The following is a 16962-nucleotide window of genomic DNA, read 5'->3' on the forward strand; positions in this document are numbered from 1 at the left end:
GTCTACAAGCCTGACTGTAATCCACTGCAACAGGTCTACAAGCCTGACTGTAATCCACTGCAGCAGGTCTACAAGCCTGACTGTAATCCACTGCAACAGGTCTACAAGCCTGACTGTAATCCACTGCAGCAGATCTACAAGCCTGACTGTAATCCACTGGTCTACAAGCCTGACTGTAATCCACTGGTCTACAAGCCTGACTGTAATCCACTGGTCTACAAGCCTGACTGTAATCCACTGGTCTACAAGCCTGACTGTAATCCACTGGTCTACAAGCCTGACTGTAATCCACTGCAACAGGTCCACAAGCCTGACTGTAATCCACTGCAACAGGTCCACAAGCCTGACTGTAATCCACTGCAACAGGTCTACAAGCCTGACTGTAATCCACTGCAACAGGTCTACAAGCCTGACTGTAATCCACTGCAACAGGTCTACAAGCCTGACTGTAATCCACTGCAGCAGGTCTACAAGCCTGACTGTAATCCACTGCAACAGGTCTACAAGCCTGACTGTAAATCCACTGCAGCAGGTCTACAAGCCTGACTGTAATCCACTGCAACAGGTCTACAAGCCTGACTGTAATCCACTGCAGCAGGTCTACAAGCCTGACTGTAATCCACTGCAACAGGTCTACAAGCCTGACTGTAAATCCACTGCAGCAGGTCTACAAGCCTGACTGTAATCCACTGCAACAGGTCCACAAGCCTGACTGTAAATCCACTGCAGCAGGTCTATAAGCCTGACTCTAATCCAATGGTCTACAAGCCTGACTGTAATCCACTGGTCTACAAGCCTGACTGTAATCCCCTGCAACAGGTCTACAAGCCTGACTGTAATCCACTGGTCTACAAGCCTGACTGTAATCCACTGGTCTACAAGCCTGACTGTAATCCACTGGTCTACAAGCCTGACTGTAATCAACAGAAGCCTGATTTATCAGTCTGAAAACGTGGATTTAACCATTGCAAAATGATCTGACAGTGAATAAAACGACTAACCAACAGCCAGCCGGTCTGAGTCATGGGCTTTGTAAAGCACGAGTGTGGGAAATCCATGGCCAGTTTTAGTTCCACTTCAAGCTATTCCTGTGTTTGGCAACCCAGCCCTGTTCTGTTAATCTATCGGTCATTCTGATTGGTCCTTCTCCTAGTGGGGGGTGGGGGGTGAAGCTTTCTCCCCTGGGTTCTGAAATGTTTTGTCCAAGGAGATATATTTGAGTGGACTGGTACATTCTAATGACTTGATTCCATCCGAAATACACAGCGACAGGATGGAATACTTGTGTGTACCTCCCAGATTGTGTGTACCTCCCAGATTGTGTGTAGATTGTGTGCACCTCCCAGATTGGTTGTAGATTGTGTGTACCTCCCAGATTGGGTGTAGATTGTGTGCACCTCCCAGATTGGGTGTAGATTGTGTGCACCTCCCAGATTGGTTGTAGATTGTGTGCACCTCCCAGATTGGTTGTAGATTGTGTGTACCTCCCATATTGTTTGTACCTCCCAGATTGTGTGTAGATTGTGTGTACCTCCCAGGTTGGGTGTAGATTGGGTGTACCTCCCAGATTGAAAAAATGTGTTGTGATATTGTGTAGAGATGCAATAAAAAACCATTTTAATTGAAAACGTGTGAATTCTAGTGATGGGGGGGATTTGATGGGATATTACTTTTGACGATATCAATATCACAATATTATTTTTGCGCTAGTAGGGAAGCTCTGACATGGTAGGAGAGCTCTGGCATGGTAGGAGAGCTCTGGCATGGTAGGAGAGCTCTGGCATGGTAGGAGGGCTCTGACATGGTAGGAGGGCTCTGACATGGTAGGAGAGCTCTGGCATGGTAGGAGAGCTCTGACATGGTAGGAGAGCTCTGGCATGGTAGGAGAGCTCTAGCATGGTAGGAGAGCTCTGACATGGTAGGAGAGCTCTGCCATGGTAGGAGAGCTCTGGCATGGTAGGAAAGCTCTGCCATGGTAGGAGAGCTCTGCCATGGTAGGAGAGCTCTGACATGGTAGGAAAGCTCTGACATGGTAGGGAAGCTCTGGCATGGTGGGAGAGCTCTGGCATGGTGGGAGAGCTCTGGCATGGTAGGAGAGCTCTGGCATGGTAGGAGAGCTCTGGCATGGTAGGAGAGCTCTGGCATGGTAGGAGAGCTCTGGCATGGTAGGAAAGCTCTGGCATGGTAGGAAAGGAAACCTGGTAAATCCTTTGGTTTTTATTTGTCCCAATGCGGTACCATGGACACATATCCATCCACCTTGCATGATTTCTGAACGGCAAAGGAATGTAGGAGATCGACTTTATTCAGGGAGAGCAACACCTTTCATTAACTAGTCACCGCTTGCTATTCAGTTGTAGGCAGTTCACTATGCTGTGATCGAAAACGTTGCATGTCTGGTCATGTGAAACACGCAAAAGAAAATAAATGAATGTGCCGGAAAACGAAAACAATAATTAGGTTAAGTGGTGGATTTAGACTCCTCGTTATCACACATTACATGGGACGTGCAAATTCACCAGCAACATGCTCTCTCCTTTTTAGTTGTAAGGACATTTGACTGCGACCAATCACAGCTCACACAACTTGTACCCTGAAGGTGGGACATACCGCAGACTGCGTTTTCCCTGTCATCGCTGGCTTTGTGACTGACAGGCACCTACCCTATCAATAGATCTCTAGGAGATGCATGTCATTCAGTCTAACGGGAGAGGGCTCGAAGGATTAGCCGATTGAACGGTTTAAAGAGATACTTTCGGGAAGCCCTTCATCTACTTCACCAGAGTCCGATGAACACGTGGATACCATTTTTATGTCTCTGCGTCCAGTTTGAAGGAACTTGCTAACTAGCATTAGCACAATGACTGGAAATCTATGGTAACTGCTAGCATGCTAGTAGGTACCTATAGACTTCCAGTCATTGCATTAATGATAGTTAGCATTGGCTCCTCTAACTTGCTTCATACTGGATGTAGAGACATATTAAAAGGGGTATCTATGAGTACATCTGACTCTTGGGGAAGTGGAGCCAAAATCCCGACGAGTCACTTTTTAAATAAAAAGTAGCCTAGTTTTTATTAGGAAGTATAAATAGTAACCGTGCGATTTATACGATGGCTGGCGCTCATGGAAAACACTGCAAATGACACCATACTATCCCCTATATATAGGCCACTGCTTTTGGTCACTGCACTATGGACACGGGTCTACAGTAGTGCACTATACAGGGAATAGATTTTCCTGTTAGGATGATTTGGATTTGCCTGTTTACGTTGTGAGCCTGAGGGTCAGAAAGAATCTGATGATTATGGTGTTGTTCTGCAATGATCCATAATGGTGTTATTCTGCAATGATCCATAATGGTGTTGTTCTGCGATGATCCATAATGGTGTTGTTCTGCGATGATCCATAATGGTGTTGTTCTGCAATGATCCATAATGGTGTTATTCTGCAGTGATCCATAATGGTGTTGTTCTGCAATGATCCATAATGGTGTTGTTCTGCAATGATCCATAATGGTGTTGTTCTGCAATGATCCATAATGGTGGTGTTCTGCAATGATCCATAATGGTGTTATTCTGCAATGATCCATAATGGTGTTGTTCTGCAATGATCCATAATGGTGTTGTTCTGCAATGATCCATAATGGTGGTGTTCTGCAATGATCCATAATGGTGTTGTTCTGCAATGATCCATAATGGTGTTGTTCTGCAATGATCCATAATGGTGGTGTTCTGCAATGATCCATAATGGTGTTGTTCTGCGATGATCCATAATGGTGTTGTTCTGCGATGATCCATAATGGTGTTGTTCTGCAATGATTCATAATGGTGATGTTCTGCAGCGATCCATAATGGTGTTGTTCTGCAGCGATCCACAATGGTGTTGTTCTGCAATGATCCATAATGGTGTTGTTCTGCAATGATCCATAATGGTGTTGTTCTGCAATGATCTATAATGGTGTTGTTCTGCAATGATCCATAATGGTGTTGTTCTGCAATGATCCATAATGGTGTTGTTCTGCAATGATCCATAATGGTGTTGTTCTGCAGTGATCCATAATGGTGTTGTTCTGCAATGATCCATAATGGTGTTGTTCTGCAATGATCCATAATGGTGTTGTTCTGCAATGATCCATAATGGTGTTGTTCTGCAATGATCCATAATGGTGTTGTTCTGCAGTGATCCATAATGGTGTTGTTCTGCAATGATCCATAATGGTGTTGTTCTGCAGTGATCCATAATGGTGTTGTTCTGCAGTGATCCATAATGGTGTTGTTCTGCAATGATCCATAATGGTGTTGTTCTGCAATGATCCATAATGGTGTTGTTCTGCAATGATCCATAATGGTGTTATTCTGCAGTGATCCATAATGGTGTTATTCTGCAATGATCCATAATGGTGTTATTCTGCAGTGATCCATAATGGTGTTATTCTGCATGGACACTTGGGCTGTGTCTCAATAGTATACTTTTTGTCTTCCTCTGCTTGTCTACATGTATAAGGGAGTACGACCAACTTAACGTCCTTCCTGTATGGCTCTGCTCTCACCTATCCTGTGTTCCAGATGATATGTGAAGGGGACTAGACAAGGAGAGGGGATGAAGACGGCCCCCGTGGCCTTGTTGTTTTTAATACTTAACCAAATGCATCCTTCCCTCCTTCAGGACTCAGTGAGGGGCTGTCCCAAGGAGATCCCTCACAACGAGAAGCTGCTGTCACTCAAATATGAGGTAAATCCTTGGGTCTCCAGAGGCCTTGGACCAGGTCTGAAGGGTGTTCAACGTAGCTAATCAACGTTTTATACATGAGACTTAACACAATGTTTATCATGTTAATTGTTGTTCCGGGTCTGTCATAACAAATGATTTCCAAAAACAACGAGCGCTATATTTACATGAAATGTGTTTTTTGTTTAGTTGGTGTACTTTTTATCAAGAGTCCAAAGTCCTCCCAGGGTCACCACGTCTCTATGAGCAGTATAGATGGTGTAAAAGTGTGTGTGTGTGTTTCAGAGTCTGGACTATGACAACAGTGAGAATCAGCTGTTTCTGGAGGAGGAGAGACGGATGAGCTTCTTAGTAAGTAGAGAACCTCTACACACACACACACACACACACACACACCACACAGACAGATAGGCAGGCAGACAGAGAGACAGGGAGACAGAGAGACAGAGAGACATTAATGCCCCCCCCATCTCCTCTCCCCTCTCGTCCTCAGGGGTTCAAGTGTTTGGAGATCAGTCGGTGGGTGATCTGTGGTCTGATTGGCTTCTTGACTGGACTCATAGCCTGTTGCATAGATATCGCCGTGGAGAACCTGGCTGGGGTCAAGTACTACGTTGTCAAACAGAGTATCCTTCCGCTCACTGACCCACATCACAGAACTGTCATATCCTTCCACATCACAGAACTGTCATATCCTTCCACATCACAGAACTGTCATATCCTTCCGCTCACTGACCCACATCACAGAACTGTCATATCCTTCCACATCACAGAACTGTCATATCCTTCCACACACTGACCCACATCACAGAACTGTCATATCCTTCCACACACTGACCCACATCACAGAACTGTCATGTCCTTCCACACACTGACCCACATCACAGAACTGTCATGTCCTTCCACACACTGACCCACATCACAGAACTGTCATGTCCTTCCACACACTGACTCACATCACAGAACTGTCATATCCTTCCACGCACTGACCCACAGTTCAGAAGGTGTTCCATACTCTGAACTGTCATGTTAAATTTTGTCTGTGTAGAAAAAGATGATGTTGTGATTGTGCACATCCTACAGCGTTTGTCTGTGTTCCACTGTTGTCCCGTCCTACAGCGGTGGTCTGTGTTCCACTGTTTTAATATCCTACAGCGTTTGTCTGTGTACCACAACAGACTGTCCTTCCTCTCACTCACCCACAGGTTAGTCATGTCCAGTTTTAGTTTCTGAAATCCCAGTACATGTTGGAATTCTTTGGCCAATTCCGGGAGGGTAGTCTTCAGGCGGACAACTCTCCCAACAAATCAAGAGTTTGGGTAGACAGAGTTAAAAAAAATAATCCCCTCGGAAACATGACAGAAGCGAACACACAATGTGGAGGCAGATAGCTAAGCTAATTTTAGCCACTGCCAGCTGGTGGTTGTAAGCTTGTAACGCTAACATCATGTAAACTATGTAAACTACTGGAGTAACCTGGTATATTTATATATCAAGACGGGGGTTTGCTTTCCGCTATCCGTAGCTATTTCCTCTGTCTGCCTCTAAAACTGTGATTAAGAAAGCTTCAGGTAGTTTTTAACCAGGTGCATCAAAGAATGTAATTCTATATTACAATTAAATACTAAACTGTACTTAAGTCTCATGAGTTGTAACTCTAAGAAGCCTTTAAGGATACTACAACGACTCACTGCAAAATACACTAATTGAAAGTATCCCCCGTGAGCTCCATCTAGCTAGATAACAAGTTTGGTTACAGCAGGGCTCTGAATGGATTTTCTGGCAGCCAACTTCACCCCTTTTCTCTCTGCCAAACTGGCATTGGCCTAAGTACAGGCGTGTGTGCTGCAATATTGGTACATTGTGGGAGGCCAACTCCTAGAGACACCAGGCCCAGTTTAGAGTCGTCTTTGTTCAGCCATTGACATGTGTCTCTAAATGTGTTTAGGAAAGTAAAAGTGTACCTCTGCCTTATCATGGATTCAGAGCTATCTATCTAATAGAACTCAAAGGGGTTTCTTTAATGGAAGCTTCTCTAATGTCAAACATGTAAAGTGTGGTGTACCGCAGGGCAGCTCTCTAGGCCCTCTACTAGTTTATATTTTTACCATTGACCTGCCACGGGCATTAAACAAAGCATGTGTCCACGTATGCTGATGATTCAACCATATACGTTAAGGTTTTCAGTGACTTCGTGAGCTGTAGTTGCTGTAGTTGCTAGTTGTAGTGGCGGTTGAACAAGTTGAGGAGATTAAATTACTTGGTGTTACCTTAGAATGTAAACTGTCATTGAATGTATATGTTTTGACAATCATTGTAAAGATGGTGAGAGGTCTGTCCCTAATAAAGAGATTTTCAGCTTTTTTTTTGACTCCACACTCCACGAAGCAAGTCCTGTAGTCTCTAGTTTTATATTATCTTGATTATTGTCCAGTCATATGGTCAAGTCCTGTAGTCTCTAGTTTTATATTATCTTGATTATTGTCCAGTCATATGGTCAAGTCCTGTAGTCTCTAGTTTTATATTATCTTGATTATTGTCCAGTCATATGGTCAAGTCCTGTAATCTCTAGTTTTATATTATCTTGATTATTGTCCAGTCATATGGTCAAGTCCTGTAGTCTCTAGTTTTATATTATCTTGATTATTGTCCAGTCATATGGTCAAGTCCTGTAGTCTCTAGTTTTATATTATCTTGATTATTGTCCAGTCATATGGTCAAGTCCTGTAATCTCTAGTTTTATATTATCTTGATTATTGTCCAGTCATATGGTCAAGTCCTGTAGTCTCTAGTTTTATATTATCTTGATTATTGTCCAGTTATATGGCCAAGTGCTGCAAAGAAAGACCTAGCTAAGCTGCAGCTGGCCCAGAACAGAGCGGCACATCTTGCTCTTCATTGTAATCAGAGAGCTGACATTAATACTATGCATGGCAGTCTGTCTTGGCTAAGAGTTGAGGAAAGACTGACTGTGTCACTTCCTGTTTTTATAAGAAACATTGTGTTGGAAATTCAATTTTTTTTGCATAGTCAAGTTACACACAGCACTGACACACACACTTACCCCAACAGACATGCCACCAGGGGTCTTTTCACAGTCCCCAGGTCCAGAACAAATTCAAGGAAACATTCAGTATTGTACAGAGCCGTGAGTGCATGGAACTCCCATCTTATATACATAAAATAATCAGCAAACCTGGTTTATAAAAACAAATGAAGCAACACCTCACGTCACAACACATCTCCCCTTATGACCTACTGGTTGTGTAGGTACTGACATGTGACCTACTGGTTGTGTGGGTACTGACATGTGACCTACTGGTTGTGTAGGTACTGACATGTGACCTACTGGTTGTGTAGGTACTGACATGTGACCTACTGGTTGTGTGGGTACTGACATGTGACCTACTGGTTGTGTGTGTGGGTACTGACATGTGACCTACTGGTTGTGTAGGTACTGACATGTGACCTACTGGTTGTGTGTGGGTACTGACATGTGACCTACTGGTTGTGTGGGTACTGACATGTGACCTACTGGTTGTGTAGGTACTGACATGTGACCTACTGGTTGTGTGTGTGGGTACTGACATGTGACCTACTGGTTGTGTAGGTACTGACATGTGACCTACTGGTTGTATAGGTACTGACATGTGACCTACTGGTTGTGTGTGGGTACTGACATGTGATCTACTGGTTGTGTGTAAGTACTGACATGTGACCTACTGGTTGTGTGTGTGGGTACTGACATGTGACCTACTGGTTGTGTGTGTGGGTACTGACATGTGGCCTACTGGTTGTGTGTGTGGGTACTGACATGTGACCTACTGGTTGTGTGTGTGGGTACTGACATGTGACCTACTGGTTGTGTAGGTACTGACATGTGACCTACTGGTTGAGTGTGGGTACTGACATGTGATCTACTGGTTGTGTGTAAGTACTGACATGTGACCTACTGGTTGTGTGTGTGGGTACTGACATGTGACCTACTGGTTGTGTAGGTACTGACATGTGACCTACTGGTTGTATAGGTACTGACATGTGACCTACTGGTTGTGTGTGTGGGTACTGACATGTGACCTACTGGTTGTGTGGGTACTGACATGTGACCTACTGGTTGTGTAGGTACTGACATGTGACCTACTGGTTGTGTGTGGGTACTGACATGTGATCTACTGGTTGTGTGTAAGTACTGACATGTGACCTACTGGTTGTGTGTGTGGGTACTGACATGTGACCTACTGGTTGTGTGTGTGGGTACTGACATGTGGCCTACTGGTTGTGTGTGTGGGTACTGACATGTGACCTACTGGTTGTGTGTGTGGGTACTGACATGTGACCTACTGGTTGTGTAGGTACTGACATGTGACCTACTGGTTGTGTAGGTACTGACATGTGACCTACTAGTTGTGTGTGGGTACTGACATGTGACCTACTGGTTGTGTAGGTACTGACATGTGACCTACTGGTTGTGTGTGGGTACTGACATGTGACCTACTGGTTGTGTGGGTACTGACATGTGACCTACTGGTTGTGTAGGTACTGACATGTGACCTACTGGTTGTGTAGGTACTGACATGTGACCTACTGGTTGTGTGTGTGGGTACTGACATGTGACCTACTGGTTGTGTAGGTACTGACATGTGACCTACTGGTTGTATAGGTACTGACATGTGACCTACTGGTTGAGTAGGTACTGACATGTGACCTACTGGTTGTGTAGGTACTGACATGTGACCTACTGGTTGTGTGGGTACTGACATGTGACCTACTGGTTGTGTGTGGGTACTGACATGTGATCTACTGGTTGTGTGTAAGTACTGACATGTGACCTACTGGTTGTGTGTGTGGGTACTGACATGTGACCTACTGGTTGTGTGTGTGGGTACTGACATGTGGCCTACTGGTTGTGTGTGTGGGTACTGACATGTGGCCTACTGGTTGTGTGTGTGGGTACTGACATGTGACCTACTGGTTGTGTGTGTGGGTACTGACATGTGACCTACTGGTTGTGTAGGTACTGACATGTGACCTACTGGTTGTGTAGGTACTGACATGTGACCTACTGGTTGTGTGTGTAGGTACTGACATGTGACCTACTGGTTGTGTGTGTAGGTACTGACATGTGACCTACTGGTTGTGTGTGTGGGTACTGACATGTGACCTACTGGTTGTGTGTGGGTACTGACATGTGACCTACTGGATCCTAATATATCAAACCCCAGTAACACTAGCTGTCCCCATTGGCCTGGTCTAATGGGATCCTAATATATCAACCCAGTAACACTAGCTGTCCCCATTGGCCTGGTCTAATGGGAATCCTAATATATCAAACCCCAGTAACACTAGCTGTCCCCATTGGCCTGGTCTAATGGGATCCTAATATATCCAACCCCAGTAACACTAGCTGTCCCCATTGGCCTGGTCTAATGGGATCCTAATATATCCAACCCCAGTAACACTAGCTGTCCCCATTGGCCTGGTCTAATGGGAATCCTAATATATCAAACCCCAGTAACACTAGCTGTCCCCATTGGCCTGGTCTAATGGGATCCTAATATATCCAACCCCAGTAACACTAGCTGTCCCCATTGGCCTGGTCTAATGGGATCCTAATGTATCAAACCCCAGTAACACTAGCTGTCCCCATTGGCCTGGTCTAATGGGATCATAATATATCAAACCCCAGTAACACTAGCTGTCCCCATTGGCCTGGTCTAATGGGATCCTAATATATCAAACCCCAGTAACACTAGCTGTCTCCATTGGCCTGGTCTAATGGGATCCTAATGTATCAAACCCCAGTAACACTAGCTGTCCCCATTGGCCTGGGCTAATGGGATCCTAATATATAAAATCAAAACCTTATTGATCAGAATGCTGTCAATCATCCCCACTAATTTAAATATGTAGCCCTTCAGACAAAAGATCATGAAGCCATAGAGGTCCAGTGTCCTGCTCTGTGGTTGGTCAGGGAGGGCTGGACCTTGCAGCGTGGTGGCGTGTGACTGGTTGTTTGTTACCTGTCCTTGACCCTCTGCCCCGTCCCAGACATCGAGAAGTTTACGGAGGTGGGAGGTCTCTCCATCTCCCTCATCCTCTGGGCTGTGCTGAACTCTGCCTTCGTCATGGTGGGCGCTGTCATTGTGGCGTTCTTCGAGGTAAGAGGGAGACGGGGAGTGTGTGTGTAGCCTTTTGAGGTAAGTGTTCAAAGTGTGTGTGTGTGTGTGTGTTGTGTGTGTGCGCGCGCAAGTATGAAACTAGTGCACTCTGCTGGGCAGGTGGGGGTTTGAATTGAGCCTTGGTTAATCATAGTCTAATAACAAGCTGTCTGAACCACCGTGTTAGACTACAGTCTGAACCACCGTGTTAGACTACAGTCTGAACCACTGTGTTAGACTACAGTCTGAACCACCGTGTTAGACTACAGTCTGAACCACCGTGTTAGACTACAGTCTGAACCACCGTGTTAGACTACAGTCTGAACCACCGTGTTAGACTACAGTCTGAACCACCGTGTTAGACTACAGTCTGAACCACTGTGTTAGACTACAGTCTGAACCACTGTGTTAGACTACAGTCTGAACCACCGTGTTAGACTACAGTCTGAACCACCGTGTTAGACTACAGTCTGAACCACTGTGTTAGACTACAGTCTGAACCACCGTGTTAGACTACAGTCTGAACCACCGTGTTAGACTACAGTCTGAACCACCGTGTTAGACTACAGTCTGAACCACCGTGTTAGACTACAGTCTGAACCACCGTGTTAGACTACAGTCTGAACCACCGTGTTAGACTACAGTCTGAACCACCGTGTTAGACTACAGTCTGAACCACCGTGTTAGACCACAGTCTGAACCACCGTGTTAGACTACAGTCTGAACCACTGTGTTAGACTACAGTCTGAACCACCGTGTTAGACTACAGTCTGAACCACCGTGTTAGACTACAGTCTGAACCACTGTGTTAGACTACAGTCTGAACCACCGTGTTAGACTACAGTCTGAACCACCGTGTTAGACTACAGTCTGATCCACCGTGTTAGACTACAGTCTGAACCACCGTGTTAGACTACAGTCTGATCCACCGTGTTAGACTACAGTCTGAACCACCGTGTTAGACTACAGTCTGAACCACCGTGTTAGACTACAGTCTGAACCACCGTGTTAGACTACAGTCTGAACCACTGTGTTAGACTACAGTCTGAACCACCGTGTTAGACTACAGTCTGAACCACCGTGTTAGACTACAGTCTGAACCACCGTGTTAGACTACAGTCTGAACCACCGTGTTAGACTACAGTCTGAACCACCGTGTTAGACTACAGTCTGTTGACCCTGGGGTGGTGAACCACTGTGTTAGACTACAGTCTGAACCACTGTGTTAGACTACAGTCTGTTGACCCTGGGGTGGTGAACCACTGTGTTAGACTACAGTCTGAACCACCGTGTTAGACTACAGTCTGAACCACCGTGTTAGACTACAGTCTGAACCACCGTGTTAGACTACAGTCTGAACCACCGTGTTAGACTACAGTCTGAACCACCGTGTTAGACTACAGTCTGAACCACTGTGTTAGACTACAGTCTGAACCACCGTGTTAGACTACAGTCTGAACCACTGTGTTAGACTACAGTCTGAACCACCGTGTTAGACTACAGTCTGAACCACTGTGTTAGACTACAGTCTGAACCACCGTCTTAGACTACAGTCTGAACCACCGTCTTAGACTACAGTCTGAACCACTGTGTTAGACTACAGTCTGAACCACTGTGTTAGACTACAGTCTGTTGACCCTGGGGTGGTGAACCACTGTGTTAGACTACAGTCTGTTGACCCTGGGGTGGTGAACCACTGTGTTAGACTACAGTCTGAACCACTGTGTTAGACTACAGTCTGAACCACTGTGTTAGACTACAGTCTGAACTACCGTGTTAGACTACAGTCTGAAGTACCGTGTTAGACTACAGTCTGAACCACCGTGTTAGACTACAGTCTGAACCACCGTGTTAGACTACAGTCTGAACCACTGTGTTAGACTACAGTCTGAACCACCGTGTTAGACTACAGTCTGAACCACCGTGTTAGACTACAGTCTGAACCACTGTGTTAGACTACAGTCTGAACCACCGTGTTAGACTACAGTCTGAACCACCGTGTTAGACTACAGTCTGAACCACCGTGTTAGACTACAGTCTGAACCACCGTGTTAGACTACAGTCTGAACCACTGTGTTAGACTACAGTCTGAACCACCGTGTTAGACTACAGTCTGAACCACTGTGTTGGACTACAGTCTGAACCACCGTGTTAGACTACAGTCTGAACCACTGTGTTAGACTACAGTCTGAACTACCGTGTTAGACTACAGTCTGAACTACCGTGTTAGACTACAGTCTGAACCACTGTGTTAGACTACAGTCTGAACCACTGTGTTAGACTACAGTCTGAACCACTGTGTTAGACTACAGTCTGAACCACCGTGTTAGACTACAGTCTGTTGGCCCTGGGGTGGTGAACCACCGTGTTAGACTACAGTCTGAACCACCGTGTTAGACTACAGTCTGAACCACTGTGTTAGACTACAGTCTGAACCACCGTGTTAGACTACAGTCTGAACCACCGTGTTAGACTACAGTCTGATCCACCGTGTTAGACTACAGTCTGAACCACCGTGTTAGACTACAGTCTGATCCACCGTGTTAGACTACAGTCTGAACCACCGTGTTAGACTACAGTCTGAACCACCGTGTTAGACTACAGTCTGAACCACCGTGTTAGACTACAGTCTGAACCACTGTGTTAGACTACAGTCTGAACCACCGTGTTAGACTACAGTCTGAACCACCGTGTTAGACTACAGTCTGAACCACCGTGTTAGACTACAGTCTGAACCACCGTGTTAGACTACAGTCTGAACCACCGTGTTAGACTACAGTCTGAACCACCGTGTTAGACTACAGTCTGTTGACCCTGGGGTGGTGAACCACTGTGTTAGACTACAGTCTGAACCACTGTGTTAGACTACAGTCTGTTGACCCTGGGGTGGTGAACCACTGTGTTAGACTACAGTCTGAACCACCGTGTTAGACTACAGTCTGAACCACCGTGTTAGACTACAGTCTGAACCACCGTGTTAGACTACAGTCTGAACCACCGTGTTAGACTACAGTCTGAACCACCGTGTTAGACTACAGTCTGAACCACCGTGTTAGACTACAGTCTGAACCACTGTGTTAGACTACAGTCTGAACCACCGTGTTAGACTACAGTCTGAACCACCGTGTTAGACTACAGTCTGAACCACCGTGTTAGACTACAGTCTGAACCACTGTGTTAGACTACAGTCTGAACCACCGTGTTAGACTACAGTCTGAACCACTGTGTTAGACTACAGTCTGAACCACCGTGTTAGACTACAGTCTGAACCACTGTGTTAGACTACAGTCTGAACCACCGTCTTAGACTACAGTCTGAACCACCGTCTTAGACTACAGTCTGAACCACTGTGTTAGACTACAGTCTGAACCACTGTGTTAGACTACAGTCTGTTGACCCTGGGGTGGTGAACCACTGTGTTAGACTACAGTCTGTTGACCCTGGGGTGGTGAACCACTGTGTTAGACTACAGTCTGAACCACTGTGTTAGACTACAGTCTGAACCACTGTGTTAGACTACAGTCTGAACTACCGTGTTAGACTACAGTCTGAACTACCGTGTTAGACTACAGTCTGAACCACCGTGTTAGACTACAGTCTGAACCACCGTGTTAGACTACAGTCTGAACCACCGTGTTAGACTACAGTCTGAACCACCGTGTTAGACTACAGTCTGAACCACTGTGTTGGACTACAGTCTGAACCACCGTGTTAGACTACAGTCTGAACTACCGTGTTAGACTACAGTCTGAACCACTGTGTTAGACTACAGTCTGAACCACCGTGTTAGACTACAGTCTGAACCACCGTGTTAGACTACAGTCTGAACCACTGTGTTAGACTACAGTCTGAACCACCGTGTTAGACTACAGTCTGAACCACCGTGTTAGACTACAGTCTGAACCACTGTGTTAGACTACAGTCTGAACCACCGTGTTAGACTACAGTCTGAACCACTGTGTTGGACTACAGTCTGAACCACCGTGTTAGACTACAGTCTGAACCACTGTGTTAGACTACAGTCTGAACTACCGTGTTAGACTACAGTCTGAACTACCGTGTTAGACTACAGTCTGAACCACTGTGTTAGACTACAGTCTGAACCACTGTGTTAGACTACAGTCTGAACCACTGTGTTAGACTACAGTCTGAACCACCGTGTTAGACTACAGTCTGTTGGCCCTGGGGTGGTGAACCACCGTGTTAGACTACAGTCTGAACCACCGTGTTAGACTACAGTCTGAACCACTGTGTTAGACTACAGTCTGAACCACCGTGTTAGACTACAGTCTGAACCACCGTGTTAGACTACAGTCTGATCCACCGTGTTAGACTACAGTCTGAACCACCGTGTTAGACTACAGTCTGATCCACCGTGTTAGACTACAGTCTGAACCACCGTGTTAGACTACAGTCTGAACCACCGTGTTAGACTACAGTCTGAACCACCGTGTTAGACTACAGTCTGAACCACCGTGTTAGACTACAGTCTGAACCACCGTGTTAGACTACAGTCTGAACCACCGTGTTAGACTACAGTCTGAACCACCGTGTTAGACTACAGTCTGAACCACCGTGTTAGACTACAGTCTGAACCACCGTGTTAGACTACAGTCTGTTGACCCTGGGGTGGTGAACCACTGTGTTAGACTACAGTCTGAACCACTGTGTTAGACTACAGTCTGTTGACCCTGGGGTGGTGAACCACTGTGTTAGACTACAGTCTGAACCACCGTGTTAGACTACAGTCTGAACCACCGTGTTAGACTACAGTCTGAACCACCGTGTTAGACTACAGTCTGAACCACCGTGTTAGACTACAGTCTGAACCACCGTGTTAGACTACAGTCTGAACCACTGTGTTAGACTACAGTCTGAACCACCGTGTTAGACTACAGTCTGAACCACTGTGTTAGACTACAGTCTGAACCACCGTGTTAGACTACAGTCTGAACCACTGTGTTAGACTACAGTCTGAACCACCGTCTTAGACTACAGTCTGAACCACCGTCTTAGACTACAGTCTGAACCACTGTGTTAGACTACAGTCTGAACCACTGTGTTAGACTACAGTCTGTTGACCCTGGGGTGGTGAACCACTGTGTTAGACTACAGTCTGTTGACCCTGGGGTGGTGAACCACTGTGTTAGACTACAGTCTGAACCACTGTGTTAGACTACAGTCTGAACCACTGTGTTAGACTACAGTCTGAACTACCGTGTTAGACTACAGTCTGAACTACCGTGTTAGACTACAGTCTGAACCACCGTGTTAGACTACAGTCTGAACCACCGTGTTAGACTACAGTCTGAACCACCGTGTTAGACTACAGTCTGAACCACTGTGTTAGACTACAGTCTGAACCACCGTGTTAGACTACAGTCTGAACCACCGTGTTAGACTACAGTCTGAACCACCGTGTTAGACTACAGTCTGAACCACTGTGTTAGACTACAGTCTGAACCACCGTGTTAGACTACAGTCTGAACCACTGTGTTAGACTACAGTCTGAACCACCGTGTTAGACTACAGTCTGAACCACTGTGTTAGACTACAGTCTGAACCACCGTCTTAGACTACAGTCTGAACCACCGTCTTAGACTACAGTCTGAACCACTGTGTTAGACTACAGTCTGAACCACTGTGTTAGACTACAGTCTGTTGACCCTGGGGTGGTGAACCACTGTGTTAGACTACAGTCTGTTGACCCTGGGGTGGTGAACCACTGTGTTAGACTACAGTCTGAACCACTGTGTTAGACTACAGTCTGAACCACTGTGTTAGACTACAGTCTGAACTACCGTGTTAGACTACAGTCTGAACTACCGTGTTAGACTACAGTCTGAACCACCGTGTTAGACTACAGTCTGAACCACCGTGTTAGACTACAGTCTGAACCACCGTGTTAGACTACAGTCTGAACCACCGTGTTAGACTACAGTCTGAACCACCGTGTTAGACTACAGTCTGAACCACTGTGTTGGACTACAGTCTGAACCACCGTGTTAGACTACAGTCTGAACTACCGTGTTAGACTACAGTCTGAACCACTGTGTTAGACTACAGTCTGAAC

At 45.8% G+C, this 16962-nt stretch overlaps 1 protein-coding gene across 3 annotated transcripts in view; it reads left to right on the top strand.

Moving 5' to 3' along the window:
• Positions 1 to 16962, top strand: part of clcn7 (Cl-/H+ antiporter 7) — a 61756-nt gene that overhangs the window by 9389 nt on the left and 35405 nt on the right. For all 3 annotated transcript variants that reach the window (XM_036939586.2, XM_090197864.1, XM_090197863.1), the window contains 4 exons: positions 4669 to 4734; positions 5017 to 5082; positions 5225 to 5357; positions 10780 to 10889. In XM_036939586.2, the coding sequence (XP_036795481.1) occupies positions 4669 to 4734; positions 5017 to 5082; positions 5225 to 5357; positions 10780 to 10889 (375 nt within the window). The remainder of the gene's footprint in view (positions 1 to 4668; positions 4735 to 5016; positions 5083 to 5224; positions 5358 to 10779; positions 10890 to 16962) is intronic.

This window comes from Oncorhynchus mykiss, chromosome 13, assembly GCF_057628025.1.
Source record: "Oncorhynchus mykiss isolate SJ-2025 chromosome 13, ASM5762802v1, whole genome shotgun sequence".
Lineage (NCBI taxonomy): Eukaryota > Metazoa > Chordata > Actinopteri > Salmoniformes > Salmonidae > Oncorhynchus > Oncorhynchus mykiss.